The following is a 16,287-nucleotide window of genomic DNA, read 5'->3' on the forward strand; positions in this document are numbered from 1 at the left end:
GGAAGAAGAGAGCGAGTGTGTTGGAGAGGGAGAGAGAGCTGGAGAGGCAGAAGCTGGAGGAGGAAAGGAGGAACGCTGTGGGATACACGGTGTGGAGGCTGAGGGAGGGATTCCAGGAGAGGAAGGATAGAGAGGAGGATAGACGCAAAGAGACGAGCACAGAGGGCGCAAAAGCAGAGCAGCCTGAGGTGATCTGGAAAAAACGAGAGGAAGAGGAGGAGAAAGATAGGGATAGAGCTCGGCTTGGCGACAGATGTCCCAAAATCATCTGGAGGAGGAGGGAAAGGGAGTGACGGGAAAAGATGGGTATGTGTCAGCGCTAAGCGCTCTTAGATGTGTGACAGGAAGTGAGGTGGCAGATTTAGATTTACGGTACAAGTAAGCCTGCATGTACTCAGACTCCATGTAATCTAGGTGCTAGATGGCGCACATCAAACTTTTTAGGCCCTCTTTTACTGTATGAAATTAAGTGCTGAATTTAAACCTGGCCTAAAATAACGTGTATAGTATCATATTAATATATTTATATACTTTATGATTCTTGAAACCCATAAAAATCATTATTAAGGTACAGAGTAAATCAACTTGAATGCTACTTTGTAATTTTACTTAATACATTTTAATGTTGAAAGAAAAATTAAACATTTAACTGCACTTTAGCTTAATATTATATGCATATTTGAATTTTTTCACAAAAATACGATTTTAAATAACGCTGTAATTAGCGGACATCCTAGGGGTCACGGACCCGCTGTTGAAGATCTCTGGTGTACTTTTTTTTTTTTTTTTTTTTTTTTTTAACACCTGGGCTAAATTAAGTCTTTAAACCAAACAAAGGAGATTATGTTGATCGGTGCCGGTCTGAATGAAGCAGTTTGAATCATCATTAAATGATCCACATTCGCTGGATCAGTATTTCAGCATTTTCCATCCATCTCTTCCCGCTCTCTTCCTCTCTCACTCTATTGATCCGTCTGTCTGACGGAAGCCTCCTCTCTCAAAGTCTCAGCTGCAGCTAATAGGCTTTTTATGGGACACTGTGAGACGAGCTTGTAGAGTGGAGCCCGGCACATGCAAAGACAATGAACACACACATAAACACGATTGCGTTCATATAAAACACAACAGTACTCTTTCATACATCTTTCGAGACGGATTGTGTCTAAGGCACTTATAAATATACCAATAACTTCATGACAATCATACTATATTTAGTGATTTATAGTGTCCTAAGAAGCTCTATGCAGACGAGATCTGATGCAAAACCTTAACAGCAGAAAACGTTACTTTTTTGCATCTGTCTTTTGGTCTCTTTTCACATTCTCTTTTTGGTACCTTCCGGACTGAACAGTCAGCACACTGTCATCTATCTGGTGCGATGATGAAGGAATCAGTGGATGCAGGGAAAAAGAGGACTATAAAAGACAAGGGAAGACAAGTTATCGATTGTGATAGAGCAACGTGGAAAGATATTTAAGGACGTTAAGTGGACACTGAGACGGCTGAGACATCATGGAGCTCGTCCCCAAAACCAAATACACACCCTTTAGGAGCGACTCCTTCAGCTCAACAGACGAGACGGCGTCCAATCCTTCCCTCCCTTCTTCTGCTCCTCTCACTCCTCTCACCCCTCCCGGCATCCCTCCTTCTCTCTCCTCATCCTCCCTCACCCCCATCCTCCCTCCTTCGTCTCCACGGCAGGCTGAGAACAGCCCCACCACCCTCTGCTCCTTCTTCCCCAAGATGGGAGCCCTGCGGCTGGGCGTGTCTTCCACTCTGCTCCCAGGCCTGAAGGCCTCCAGCAGGCCGGCGAGCATGCCAGGCGGTCAGGGAGGTTTGGGAGAGTCTCCGGAAGACACTAGGACCTCCGCCGCCAGCACTTCTCTTCCTCCTCCTCTTCCTCTTCTTTCTCTAACAGCCCCATCTCCTCCTCCTCGTCCCCCACAGGATATGAACCGGCTGGGCGGGGCCTCGCGGAGGGCCCGTGTGGAAGGGGGCCAGCTCGGCGGAGATGAGTGGACACGGCATGGCTCCTTCGTCAACAAGCCCACCCGAGGTTGGCTGCACTCGGACAATGTGGTCAGCACCAGTGGGGTCTCTTACACTGTCAGGGTAAGATGCATGTATGGGTCTGTCTGTCCAGTTATCTGTCCTCTTCCAAACCCTGCTTTCTTTTCTGGTTGGGTTTCCCTTTTTTTCCTCTTTCCATTGATTTAATTAGTGGTGCTTTTACTTGAATAGACTCCTAACCTTAAGTATTAAGCTTTGCATAATTCATAACATACTGTCTGTGCTACAGACATAATATTTACCTCAACTTGAGGAGAGGTGTAGTGTCACAAGTGGTTGATAATAAAACGGACAAAGAAATCTCATAGGCGTACACTGAGCAAGAGACCAGAGCCATATCTGGGGTACAGGATATCATAGGCTACATTCACACTGCAAGTCCTTAAATGGTTAGTTCATCCAAAAATGAAAATTACTCCCCCTCATGTCGTTCCACACCCGTAAGACCTTCGTTCATCTTCAGAACACAAATTAAGATTTTTTTGATGAAATCTGAGAGGTATATGACTCGTCCATAGACAGCAATTTAACCACCACTTTCAAGGTCCAGAAAGGTACTAAAGATATCGTTAAAACAGTCGACGTGACTGCAGTGGTTCAACCTTAATTTGTCATTCTCATTTGTTGTTTATGTCCAGCGCTTCCAGGTTCTAAATCAGAATGCCGTTTCAGTATTGGCTGAAGCTGTTCATGTGACCAGCACGATGTATGCGTGTAATGCTGACGCTAGAGCCGGCCAATACTGAGCTGGCGTTCAGACATAGAACCTGGAAGCTCTGGACGTAAACAACATATAAGAATGACACAGAAGAGAAGATATTCTTTGGAAATGTATTATTATTAATAATAATAATAATAATACATTTCCAAAGACTAAGTGCAAAAACTACAATCAAATAAGAAATGCCTATTGTCTTCAAATTAATATTTTGACCAAACTCTTAAGGATTTTCACAGTTCTGTATGATCATTAAAAAACCAAGTTAGGCTTCTTTTCTTTTTTATATAATTTTCTATTAATTGATCAGTCCACTTTACATTCATAGTTGTTTTAATAAATTAATATTATCATTATTATTATTATTTTTTATTATTATTATTTTGCCTTGATGTTTAAACAGCATTGTTTTTTTTATTAACTAATGTAGCCCTAATTCTGACATAAAGGTTGGTAAACAGCTTGGAGTTCTGTTGATATTCAATTCTTTCAGTGAAACAGTCCATTTAATATGCTTAGTGGATAGTGTTTTCTTTAATGTGTGGCATTTTCAGATGAATCCAAATTCTACGGGCTGGAACTACATTGAGAACTGCTTTATTTGATTAGTGCTTCATTATTAGAGCATCAGTTCTCATAAAATGCACACACACACACATGCACACACTTAACCACATGCACTGCAGATGTGTGGCCAACTCAATAATCTTGACACAAGACAATTGTGCAACACTCAACTGCATTCTGTGCTTTGAATTGTGGTTGGAGGTCTCGCACAGGAAGTGCAATAAGTGAAGGTTTTGTCTTCTTTGTCTTTGCTGCAGTATATGGGCTGTGTGGAGGTGCTGCAGTCAATGAGAGCACTGGACTTCAACACGAGAACTCAGGTTACCAGGTAACACACGCACACACATTCACTCTCGCCTTGCACTTCCTCTCACATTCGCTCAAATTTCCAGTGTATGTATATCCACAGCGTCCCACGGGAGTGATTTAGTTGTACATTCTCCTCACATCCTAATGCACATGTGCACGAACATACACTCTCTTGCACTGGTCCAGTTAAAAGCCCCTCCTCTAATGAAAAATTCATGTTCCTCTCTCAAAGAGTGTGTGACAGAAAGAGAACGCAAGCAAGGAATGCTAAATAATGACCATACACAGCCATTTTCTTATTCTCACAACCTTTCGGTTTCTTCCGTTCTTACATATTTTTTGAACAATCTGCATGTATGTATATGGTTACACATATGAAGGGTCATGAAGGTGTTTAATAGTTGTTATCTGTAGAACTATGAGACCGCAGACCATATGTGTATACATACGACATATACTCGACATGTGTGCCGCATTAAACCACATTATTTGCTAGTCCGCTTTGCAACATGCAACACATTTCAACGAATGAAATTTTGTGCTTTTTTATGGGAGTAAGATATCAGGGAAGAAGGGAGGCGTTATAATAGCAGCAGTCCTGCTGTGTAACCACAAAGTCTTTTAATAGAATCCTCTGGAACCCTCATGGTTTCCTCCCTTTTCTCGGTGTTTGCGTGTGCGTTTGCGCTGCTGTTTGTTAATGGATGTTACACACATTTGCTTCTCAATATTGACAGTAGCAGCTGTTCAATAAACTGTTTTCATGCATAATCCTCGATTCTCACAGGTTGGTCAAATGCATTCAAGGAAAAAGCATTAAGTGGATGTCTATGAGTTATTGTTGTTTGGAAAAGTAAAAAAAAAATATTTAGGTTTTTTTTTTTCATATTTTAAATGCAATTTTCACTTGTCATTTTAATTGTAGTTATTATATTTAATTTTTTCAAAAATACACAAAGTTTTTTTTGCTTTTTTACCAATATTACACTTTTGTGTCTGAAAAAATATTTTCATGTTATGGTCGATAACCAAAAAAGAACCAGTTTAATAATTCTATACTAATTTTTCAGTTGTTAATATTAGTTAATGTATTAACTGTTTTAACTAATGCAATACATTTGTTACAGTGTTTATTAATCTTTGTTAATTTTAGTTAATAAAAATCCAGCTGTTCATTGTTTATTCATGTTAGTTCACAGTATAATTGATTTTAATAATATATTAGTAAATTTTGAAATTAGCATTAACTAAGATTAATAAATGCTATAGAAGTATAGCATTCTATACTTCTATACCCCCCAGCCCCCCCCCCCCCCAGCATCCAGCCCCACAGCATAGAGTGGTACAGGGATGACATAAAAACCAAGAAGACCATTTCGCCACTGGTTCCCTTGAGATTCTCCTATGGGGTTATATAATGGGTTTTATAATGGGGTTTTTCAATTTGAGTAAAATAAAGCCTGTGGTAAACATAACTTGTCAATATTTTGATGTTTTGTCCTACAAAGTAAATTACACACCCCCATACCAAACCACGGTAGAATAAAAAAAAAAAAAAAAACATACATTTCTAGTAAGTAACAAGATAAGATAGTTTGGGCTGTGAGACTGTGCAGATTGTTATACAACAAAACATCAAAGTATCATCAAGTTATGTTTATCACAGGCTTTATTTTACTCATAAATTGAAAAACACCATTATAAAACCTCATAGAAAAATCTTGAGGGAACCAGTGGCAAATGCACCACTTTATTATGATGAAAAATTGATATTCATTTTGACATTTATTAATGTTGAGTGTTTTAAAGATGACAGCCTTATGACTTATTTTGCTAATGTCAAGATAAAAAAAAAAAAAAAATACAACCATTCACAGTTTGGTTGTTGCATTTTTTTTTTATGTCAATCAAACTATCACTTCTTTTTTTGGGGGTGGGTTTTTTTTGACAGATGCATTTTTTTTGTAATTTTTTTTTGTTAACAATAATAATTCCAGATGGTAGATGGTATGGGATAAATGCAAAGGAAATAAGTTACACGAAATAAGTCCAAGTATAAGAAGAATTTTTTATTTTTTATTTTTTTACTAATTTAAAATTTCGGTATGATCAAGTTGTTTTTACTAGATGCCGTTTAGGTCATACAAGACTTACACATGATGTTATTTATTAAAAGGTGAAGGACCACCATTGTGCCTTCCATGTCAAACTACAATGACTATTAATCATTTTACTGGACTGCAATGTTTTTGATGTAAATAGACAGTGGTTTTATTCAGAGGTGTTAAACTGATGTATTTTTTTATTTTTTTAATCACCTGAATGTATTTTAGAATATCTATCTTGTATTAACCTGAAATGTCTTATATAGTTTTTTTGTTAATTGTATGAACTGTTATTTTTTTCTGTTTTCACCATGAAAATAGCTGACATAAATTTATTACTGACACAAATAAATTCAACAATAGTGATAAGTAATAAGTAAATATTAATTATAAGTGAACAAGAACCTTGATGTATTTGTTTGCGTGTCTGCCTGCTTGCATGTGTGTGATGTCAGGAAGTGGAATGAGTGGAGCATTTGTCTAATGTAATCATCCCTCAGCCATATGAAATTTAGGAATGCATGAAAAGGAGTGTGATAAACTCTCATCTAACAATCTGATTATGTTCTCCTCACTATATGTAGCCGTCATGTGTGTACTGTATGTTTATAACTGTATGTTTTGTATTTCAGGGAGGCAATATCAGTGGTGTGTGAGGCAGTACCAGGTGCCAAAGGAGCTCAGCGAAGGAGAAAGGTATTCATCACTTTATCTTATCTTACTTTCTCAGACACAGACTTTCAACCTTGCAATATATTCACACTTTTGTTAGTTACAGTTACAGCTCACAAACCTCAGTGTTCTACGGCCTAACCAGTTTCCAGTAAAAAAAGCTACTGTGTTATGTTCAGCAAACATTTCCTCAGACACACACGTTTCTCGTGTCTCGGCTGGTCAGAGCGTGGTGTTTGGTTTACGGCTGGTTTCAGAGGTTGTTGAGTGCAACACCACTTTCAGTTTGCTTCTAGAGTTTGTGTGTGAGTGAGAAGCCCTGAATACGCCTTGGTTATGATCAAGACAGGCCTGTTTCACACAACATGCATAAAGAGTGTGTAAGCGGAGCACTGTTGCACACGGCTTATGTTGAAGCTCTGTACAGACAATAAAATAATTACTGGGTTATCACATTTTTTTTGTCCCTTTTAATAAAAGCTTTTAATTACAAACGGTTATCAGTAGTATGCCACTTGAAGTCTATAACAGACATTGTCATCATTAAATCTAATTTACATGAGGAAAAGGGTCATATTCATATCCAAATGTTAATTAATATACAGAAAATTGAAACTAAATTCCAAAGTGTAGTTGGATCTTCTAGATTCAGGAAGATTTACAGATTAGTAAGTGTTTGTGTTGCTGTTATTGTATGAGGAAGTAGTTCATTCTGATATTTCACATTTCTTCGCTTTGTAAAAGCGTATTACAAATGATTGTTTTTTTCTGCTGAGTTTTTAGTTGCATTTATTTATATAAAGTGTCAGAAATACATTAATATTATTATAATTACAGTAAATATTATTATACTTAAAATATTTTCTATTTTAATATATTTGATTTAAAATGCAATTGCTACATTTTAAAAACTACATTTTCATCAGTCATTACTCCAGTCTTTAGTGTCACATGATCCTTCAGAAATAATTCTAATATGCTAATTTGGGTCTCAAGAAACATTTCTTATTGTTAAAAGCGGTTGTGCTGCTCAATGTTTCTGTGGAAACAATGATAGATTTTGATTATTTTATGAACAGAAAGTTTAAAAGAACAGTATTTATTTGAAATAGAAATCTAAATATCACTACTGATCAATTTGATGGTCCCTTGCTGGATAAAAGGATTTATTTGTTTGCAAATAAATCATACTGAGCCTTAACCTGAGCCCGATGTGTTACTATAGGCACTGAAAAATTCTGCAGCTTATATGTGTGAGTTGAAACAGGCCTCAGACAGACCAAAATATTTAAAATGTTCTCTTTTTCACATTAAAATCTCTTTTCATAAAATATTTAGTTTCCATCATCTTCGTCTTAGCTTTTCTTTTTTTAATCTGGTGTAATTAATGGAGTCTGCTTCTGTCTCTCTCCAGCCCTCCTCTCGTTGTCTCTCCTCCATCTTAGGGAAGAGTAATCTCCAGTTTGCTGGAATGACAATCAGCCTCACCGTGTCGACCAGCAGTCTGAACCTACTGGCAGCTGACTGCAAACAGGTTAGATGTCACACATGCACGCAGACATTATAATACGGTGCCTTCTTTCTTATGAAATTCACTGTTATCCTCATCTAATGATAAAAGCAGCCTGCGTCATGCAGACGCTCTTCACAGCAGGACGGGTTGGATTAAATTATGCTATCCCTTCTGAATAAAATATTTCTCTGTATGGCTTAAAAGGGAAGTTTGAACATTTTTGCAATGTTAAAATACTTTTCTCATATTCTGGTTGTGCCAGTATGTGCAGAGACATCTACAGTATAAGCAAACCATTCAAGTAGATTGATTTCCCTGAAAAGTGTAAACACTAGTTTGGCTCTGATCGCAAATTGTTAGTGCTAAATAAGCTAAGAAAGCAAAAGAACTTCTACTCACTTGTCAATCATACATTGTGCTAAAATACAGGTTTCGAATTGGCTGGTTCTGTGTGAATTGAAAAGAAAAATCCAAAAATGCAGAATTATTATGGACTTTATTATGTACATTTAACTTTTTTGCAATTTATCAGCATGCAGTGACAAGTGGTTGTTGCAAATTTGAGACGTGTTTTTTTTCTCGCCTAGAGCTGCACGATTTTTGTTAAATTGAGAATTTTTATTATTTTTTTTTTTTTTTGCTTAAAATGGGGATCACGATTCTCCCATGGTTCTGAGTACACAACTGACAAATTACTAAATTTGTCTAACATGTAATTTACTAGAGGTTCTGACAAAATGTTAATTGCTGCAGACTATATTAATTTTGGATTATATTTTTTAAAAATTTGAATGATTCAATGATGCACTCATAAAGACTTCACTTGTTTCATTACAAGAAGAATCTGTGTTTTTGAACAAATCTCTTGAAAAATGTATCTTTTTAACAGTCAGTTTTCACCACCTGACGTAACAATTTATTTGATACAATCCTAATTTGAAGCGTCAAATTGCTTTCAGAAGGTGATTAATCTATTTTGATTTCTACTGAAGACATCAGTGTTTATATCAGAACTATAAACTTTTACAGAAATAATTATACTGTGTGGTTGAAAAGACTGTTTGTGAAGCTGTTTCATACCAACTTCAATGACAGCTGCTCTGTGGGACGTCAACGGGGCTGTGACCGCACTTTTCAAAGGTTTAATAGACACAGCCAAGTCAATATCGTTTAGGAATAAGGTCGTGTGGGTGTTTAAATCGAGAGTGCGGTCTTTTACTGATTTATCGTGCAGCTCTAGTCTCGCCTGAGTTATTTTTTGTTAACTAAAACTAAAAGTGTTAACGTTTTTATTGATTGAAAAGAAATAAAATTTAAATATTAGGTGAAACGCGTAGACTAAAAAATGTTGCTTTGGAAACTGACTGAAATAAGTTTAGTTAAAGTACTAAAAAAATTAAAAATAAAACTGGAATAAAAATGAATTAAACCTAGTGAATAGTAATATTTAAAAAAGTGTGTAATATTTAAAAAAGTAATCTCAAAACTACTAAAATTAAAATGAAAAATGAGAAAAATATAAATATCAAATTCAAAATATTTTAATTTTTTTAATTTTTTTTTAATTTTATCTAAATAGTAGAAAAAAGAAGTATTCTGCATTAGGTCTTCCAAGGGGCTAATCTTCAGATATTTGTCGACGTTTATCTAAATAAGTGTGGTACCCAGTCGGCAGGAGCCGATATCCTCTGGCTTGTTTACAGCTGCACCACGGGCCTTTTTTTTCCCCCTCACTAATAATTCTTCAGTTATACGCCAGTGTGTTTCGCATTAGCGCAGTGAAGTTTATCAGCGTTTGGGCTGCTCAGCAGGCAGCTGACTGGAGCCCAGAATAGGGCCTGGAGTAATTGCCCTGCTGATATGTGTTTATCTTAATGAATCTAAACCATGCAGAATTACTGCACACAACTGCTCTGTTCCTCTATGTTCGACCGCAGTCTCACCACATCATTTCTCCCCTTTTCTCCCCCTCTGTCCATCCTTTGCTTTCACTCATCCTCGGTCACTTGCATGTTTGCTCGTTCTTCATGCCATGCCCACTGCACTTTTTTCGTCTTTTTTTGTCACATTGTCCTTTTCTCCATCCCTCTCTCCCTACAGATTATCGCCAACCATCACATGCAGTCCATCTCTTTTGCATCAGGAGGAGATCCAGTGAGTCAACACCCTGTCTCTCGATATATCTTTCTACTTTTCTTTCTGTCTTTACTAGGGTTGTTCATCAGTGGCCGGCGATCATCGTTGTTAATTTCGTTTTTTAAACTTATCAGTTGTTGATTTAATCAACTGCAGCACAAATCTGTTTAGTAATTAGCCAAGCTGATGGCCATGCAAAGCCTTGGATCACTTTTTAAAAATAAAATGGCTTTAAATGAATATTAAATAAAATTAATCCATATTTTATATATTATTATTATTATTATTACTATGATTAGTTTTATTATTATTATTATTTGATAGTTAATTTGAATTAAATACATGTTTAATCATTTAGTCGGTTAACTGATACATCCCTACACACGTTTAATTTCCTCATGAGCTCATCTTGCTCATGGATCTATCAGCTTTAGTCTCATTCTGTCATCCCTCGCTCATTTGTCTTATTCAGCTGTCCTGCTGTCTGTAGTCATCTGTTACTTTTCTCCCACTGTTTCCTCTTCTGCTTCTTGCCCTTTAGTGAATAGGCTGCTGCTTCAACTAAGAGTTACTTTCTTCTGCTTATCCCTTTGTTCTGTGTGTCTATTCTCTAATTTCTCTTACTGTCCTCCTGTTCATTCTTTTCTTCTTCTCCATCCCTTTCTTACCGTTTCTGCCCAGGACACAGCAGAGTATGTCGCCTATGTCGCCAAAGACCCCGTCAATCAAAGAGGTAAAAACACTTTAACATTGAATTCTGTCATATCTGTAAATTAAATGTAAATTACTGCTTTCCAATTTATTTCAATTAATGTTAAATACTGAATAACTTAGTTATGTGGCATTATTTAATATGGTTTTAATTAAAGGAATAGTTTACCCAAAAGATTTGGAATGACTTTATTTGGAATGACATGTTGTTTAATTTTTGGGTGAACTATCCCTTTAAGAAATGTCTACATGATAGTTTGATCTACAATATCTGATATTGTAGAATGATATTTGATGATCCTGCATTGTAGCGTGTCATATCCTGGAATGCACAGAGGGCTTGGCTCAGGAGGTCATCAGCACCATCGGTCAGGCTTTTGAACTGCGCTTTAAACAGTACCTGAAGAATCCCCCCAAACTGGTTACCCCTCATGATCGGTAAGAGTGTGTGTGGGCCTGATCACATAGGAATTACAACGTAAACATGGTTTATGAGGACACTTCATGTGTCCTCTTAAACCAAATGTCTTAAAAAACATACTAAACAGTGTTTTTTTTTTTTTTTTTAATTCAAAAAATGCAGACAGTTTTCTGTGACGGGTAGGTTTAGGGGTAGTGTAGAGGGATAGAATATACAGTTTATACAGTATAAAAACCATTATGTCTATGGAGACTCCCTGTAAACCACATATATAAGTGTTTCCTCTTTTTGTTTCTGTATGTAAACAAGAGTCTTAAATACACTTATGAGCCTGAAAAATATGTTGGTATAGACTTGTTGGATATTTATGCTAAATCACAATGCCATTTTGTCTATTTGCACTGCTTTTACCCACATCATACACTGTAAAACATCCTAACTAATGAGGTTTTTTTTTTTCCTTTTTTTTTTTTTTTTTTTTTTTTTTTTTTGGTCCTATGTCCAGTTAATATTTCTAAAAATCTTCCAGATATACCTAATAGACTTAATATTCAATGTACTATCTATGGAAACAAGTATTAATATCTTATGCAATGTTGCATCTCAAGAACAGTGTTATGAATTGTTAACTATTCATAAGCTAAAATCTTTTCGTTAGTTGAAGTAGATGAAATAAAATAGCCTATAAGCTTTACATGAAAAATTTAAACTTAAATGAAAATGAGAAATGCATTAACAACTAACTGAAATATATACAATTAAACTTAAAGACTAAAACTGAAACAAAATTAAATTAATGTTTAATAGAAATATTAGTAAAATAAAAATGACAAAATGCCACCTTGGAATTAAAAGGTTCTGTCTGCATTCTCACCGGTTTTGAGATCTTGAGCTTCAAAGTTTTTGCATTCCATTCGACTGTGTAGATAAAACATTTTTGTTTTCTAAAAAAAAAGTCCTAAAAAGTGCACAACTTAAAAAAAAAAAAAAAAAAAAAATCACATAATGTAAATAAATTGTCACAGAATAAGAACATGTGAATATCTCAATTTTGACAAAAATGTCAGATTGAACCTTAATAAAATTGAGATGAAAACTAAAAATTTTAAAAATAAAATCTAATTAAAGTCGTCAAGTCAAATTTATTTATATAGCGCTTTTACAATTGGTAATTGTTCAAAGCAGCTTTACATATTAGAAGCACAGAAAAAGGGAAGTGGTTAAAAATAAGCTGTACAACCAAGCGTGGTAATATGTAACATATACAAGATGGTGCTACATTAAGCCAATGTCGGCTGACTCCCAGGGGTGGAAAAAGAACCCCTAGGAGAAAAACCCAGCGTGCTAGCAATGGGAAAAAAGTCCTAGGAGGGAAAAAAACCCTTGGAAGATATATATAATATATGTAAATGGATATGGAGATCAAAATCTGAATCATACATTTTTATTATAGAGATTAAAAATAGATTATATATAAATATATGTAAGCGGATACGGGGATTAAAAATCTGAATTATAGATGCAGCCAGAACTGGGTCTGTAGGCCCATTATCTCCTGGGCTACGTTGTAGTCAGGTCCAGACACAGGTTCTCCATCTGATCTGGATACGGCCTGGATCAATATTAAATTAATAATTAAAATATTAATTATGAATTAATATTAAAATATTAATTAATACTATAAATAATACTAAAATAACACTGCTCAAAAATGGTGTATGTTGTTCTAAGGATTTGTAGAAATTTTGACTATTAAAAAACTTTAATTATAACTTTAATTAAAGTTATTTTTTGGAGTGTTTTTCAATTATTTGTTGTTCCTACTGCTGGTTGTTCACTGTTTCATAACAAAGCAATACATCGTATAACATCACTCAGACAGCTTGCTATTGTAAATATAATAATATAAATTTAAAAACAATAATATAATAATGCTTATCTCTCTCTTAGGATGGCTCCTTTCGATGGCTCAGCCTGGGAGGAAGAGGAAGAGGACCTGGCTCCACCCCCTGACGTTCCGTATTACAATAACTTCCCGGGTAAACAGCCTCCCCCTGGAGGCTTGGTTGACATGAGAACCCGTCCTGGACACAGTACAGGAGCCACGCTGGTGAGACACATTTCTATGAGCATGTGTTAGTCGGTTAGTTTGATTGATCTCAGTGAGTCTTTTGAATCAGTGACCTTTTATGTGTCATGAGTGAATCGAGTCATTGACTTGATTTGTTAAAAAGAACGTTTTTCGAAACAAGTCTAAATTTTGTATCTATAAACCTATGAATTTAAGTATTTAAGCATCATAAGCTTTTTCCTTTCAAATGACAACAAAGCTTTAATTTTCCCCTCATTGTGTGAACTGCTAAGCAGGTTTTGTCAAGGTACAATACAATCATTCCCTCTTGGAATTGCTTATTAATTGTTATTATTTAATTTAAAATACTAATTTAATATAATCAAATGAATGCTATTAGTTCATGCTACAGTAAGTCTTTACAGTCTGTAAAGCCACCAAAGCAGTCACACATTTCAAACTAGAGCTTGTTGAGAGAGAAGAGAAGAGAGAGAATTCAGTGAACAAGCAGTATGATTCAGTATATAAAAGTGATATAGTGTATAAAAGTGATTTTCATTCACTTAAAAGATTCAAAAACACCACTAGTGAATAAATGTCAACACTCTAATGTGATATGTTTCCACAGCCCTATGGACAGCCCAGCCAGAACGATATTCACAAGCAGCCTCTACCTCCTCTACCAGGTCAGGTTTACAAACACACACACACACTTCACACTAATAATCCCTGCCCTGTTCCTTTCATAGTGTCACATAGTATTTGTCATTCTTATATTATCACACTTCCCTACATTTCATTTTCCTCTCAGCTGAGAATGTCACTCTGCAGAGTGAGTCAGCGTTTTTTCTGTCACTGTCCGTTGCTCTCTGTTGGACTCTGCCCAAATCTATTACACAGCTCCTTTGAGAGGTGGCTTCTGGATCGCCGGCCTTGCTGACAATAGGACTCGGAATGGCACCGCTTAAGCGCGCTCATCTGAAGGTTAACTCACTTTAACCTCACTGGCCTCTCTTTCTTTCTCCCTTCCAGTGGGTGTTAAGGAGGGAGGCTTGTTTGATGACCCCTCATACGTCAATGTGGATAAACCCCGCACCCCAGCGGCGGCCGCTGCAGCAGCTAATGGAAATGCTCACAGAGATGCATTTGACATGAGTGAGTAACACTTGCTTGATGATATAGCATGGAAAAAGATGTTTTGATAATATAATATTTTATATTTATGTATTTGCTCTAAAATGGCTTGAAAGCATACATTTTGAAATACATTTTCAAAATGTTCTCCATACTGTTTTTCAGTAAATGAACAAAAGGAAAAATCTTTTTTTTTGTGTGTGTGTGTGTGTGTGCATCACTTAAAGAAATAATATTAAAAAAAAAAATCTAAGCATTTTTCCACAATGTGTTTCATTTAAATGAATTTTTTTTGTTTTTGTGTGTGTGTGAATTAGTCAAAAGAACTGACTTTGGTACCAAGAGGTACACACGTGAGTGTTTGAAAGCAGGTATCTATTAGTGAATCCCTAATATATCCGCTGATAGACGGATCTGCTGATAGACACCTGCTTTCAAATGCTCCCGTGTGTATTTGTGTAAGCGCTTGATGAAGAGCGTCACAGATGACTATTTACATCATGTTTTTGAAGCATTGATCATTGTAGCCAATCACAGACATATCTGATGAGCAAATGAACGCAATGGCCAATCAGAGGTGTTTAAGAGTCCCCTCAACAGTGCTCAAAATGCTATCATCATTCTAAGAACCACTTTTAACCCAGGTACAGGAACTTTTCACACTCGTAAAGTTCCGGAGCAGGGTTAGCACCACTTTTGCGGTGTTAACCCCACATTGCAGTGCCAAATTTGTACAGTGTGAAACCGTTAGCAACAGATAACCAATCTCGTACTCATTTTTGCGTGCTTTGGACAGTCACGGAAACACTGAGCATTGTATATAAACACTAAACACAGTGTTTGAGAGACACTGGCTAGACCCCGGCTAAACGGAATCACTGCTCATAATTTACCCTGGGTTAACAATTAATCCTGGATATTCATAAGCTGACGTTTCACATTATACATTCCTAAACCCTAGATGAAATGGTCTCTTCTTCACTAAAATTGTTGTGGTTTCTGTCAGCATTTGACTTTTTTCCTCTCAAACGCTGAATTTCCTGTTTATATACAGTTTCCGGGACTGTCCAAAGCACTCAAATATGAGTCAAGTCAAGTCACCTTTATTTATATAGTGCTTTTAACAATGCAGATTGTGTCAAAGCAGTTTTACAGTGATAACTGGTATATAATTTTGGCTGCACAGCAGCTCTTAAAGAAAATGGTGTCATTATCCATCTTAAGTAAATTCAGAATTGATTCATTCCGTTGTAAGAATCAAGAATTAGTAATTTAGTTAGTTTATTTATATCAGCACTGGAGTAAACCGTGGTGTCATCATCATCCAGCTCAGTTCAATTCGCATACAATGGTGTCAATGCAGTCAGATCAAAACACTGTTGAATATCAAATGTCAAGTGTCCCCAACTAACCAAGCCAAAGGCGACAGCGACAAGCAACCCAAACTCCAAAAGGTGACATCAGGTGGCAAACAGGTGTTAAAATGGAGTAAAAAACCTTGGGAGAAACCAGGCTCAGTCGGGGGGCCAGATCTTCTCTGGCAGTGATTTATTATTATGATTCAGGCAGCTATCATAAGACCGATGGGATTCATCACGCCGGTATGGGCGGTTTGATGCAGAGCAGGGTTTCATAACCCTGGGTAAAAAGTGGTGCTAACCCCTTTTCTAAATTACAAGTGTAAAACCCTCTTTTACCCGGTGTTCAAAATGACGATAACACAGGGTTAAACCCAGTGTGAAAAGCCCTACAGGATTCCATATGCCCAGGGATTAGAATGACCCAGGGTTAATTATTTCAAGTGTGAAAAGCCTTTTTTTTGTAGCACAGTTATAAGTGCTAGATAGTATAACTAAAAGT

At 36.4% G+C, this 16,287-nt stretch overlaps 1 protein-coding gene across 5 annotated transcripts in view; it reads left to right on the forward strand.

Moving 5' to 3' along the window:
• The window catches only part of shc1 (SHC (Src homology 2 domain containing) transforming protein 1), a 38,412-nt gene that overhangs the window by 18,880 nt on the left and 3,245 nt on the right, over window positions 1–16,287 (forward strand). For 4 of the 5 annotated variants that reach the window (XM_067409628.1, XM_067409617.1, XM_067409646.1 and 1 more), the window contains 10 exons: window positions 1,948–2,112; window positions 3,613–3,683; window positions 6,402–6,465; window positions 7,856–7,975; window positions 10,055–10,108; window positions 10,772–10,823; window positions 11,113–11,239; window positions 13,173–13,332; window positions 13,922–13,979; window positions 14,326–14,448. In XM_067409628.1, coding sequence (XP_067265729.1) covers window positions 1,948–2,112; window positions 3,613–3,683; window positions 6,402–6,465; window positions 7,856–7,975; window positions 10,055–10,108; window positions 10,772–10,823; window positions 11,113–11,239; window positions 13,173–13,332; window positions 13,922–13,979; window positions 14,326–14,448 — 994 coding nt within the window. Of the gene's footprint in view, window positions 1–1,351; window positions 2,113–3,612; window positions 3,684–6,401; window positions 6,466–7,855; window positions 7,976–10,054; window positions 10,109–10,771; window positions 10,824–11,112; window positions 11,240–13,172; window positions 13,333–13,921; window positions 13,980–14,325; window positions 14,449–16,287 lie in introns of all 5 variants that reach the window. The other variant, XM_067409606.1, reaches the window with a different exon arrangement.

Source organism: Chanodichthys erythropterus, chromosome 2 (genome assembly GCF_024489055.1).
Source record: "Chanodichthys erythropterus isolate Z2021 chromosome 2, ASM2448905v1, whole genome shotgun sequence".
NCBI lineage: Eukaryota > Metazoa > Chordata > Actinopteri > Cypriniformes > Xenocyprididae > Chanodichthys > Chanodichthys erythropterus.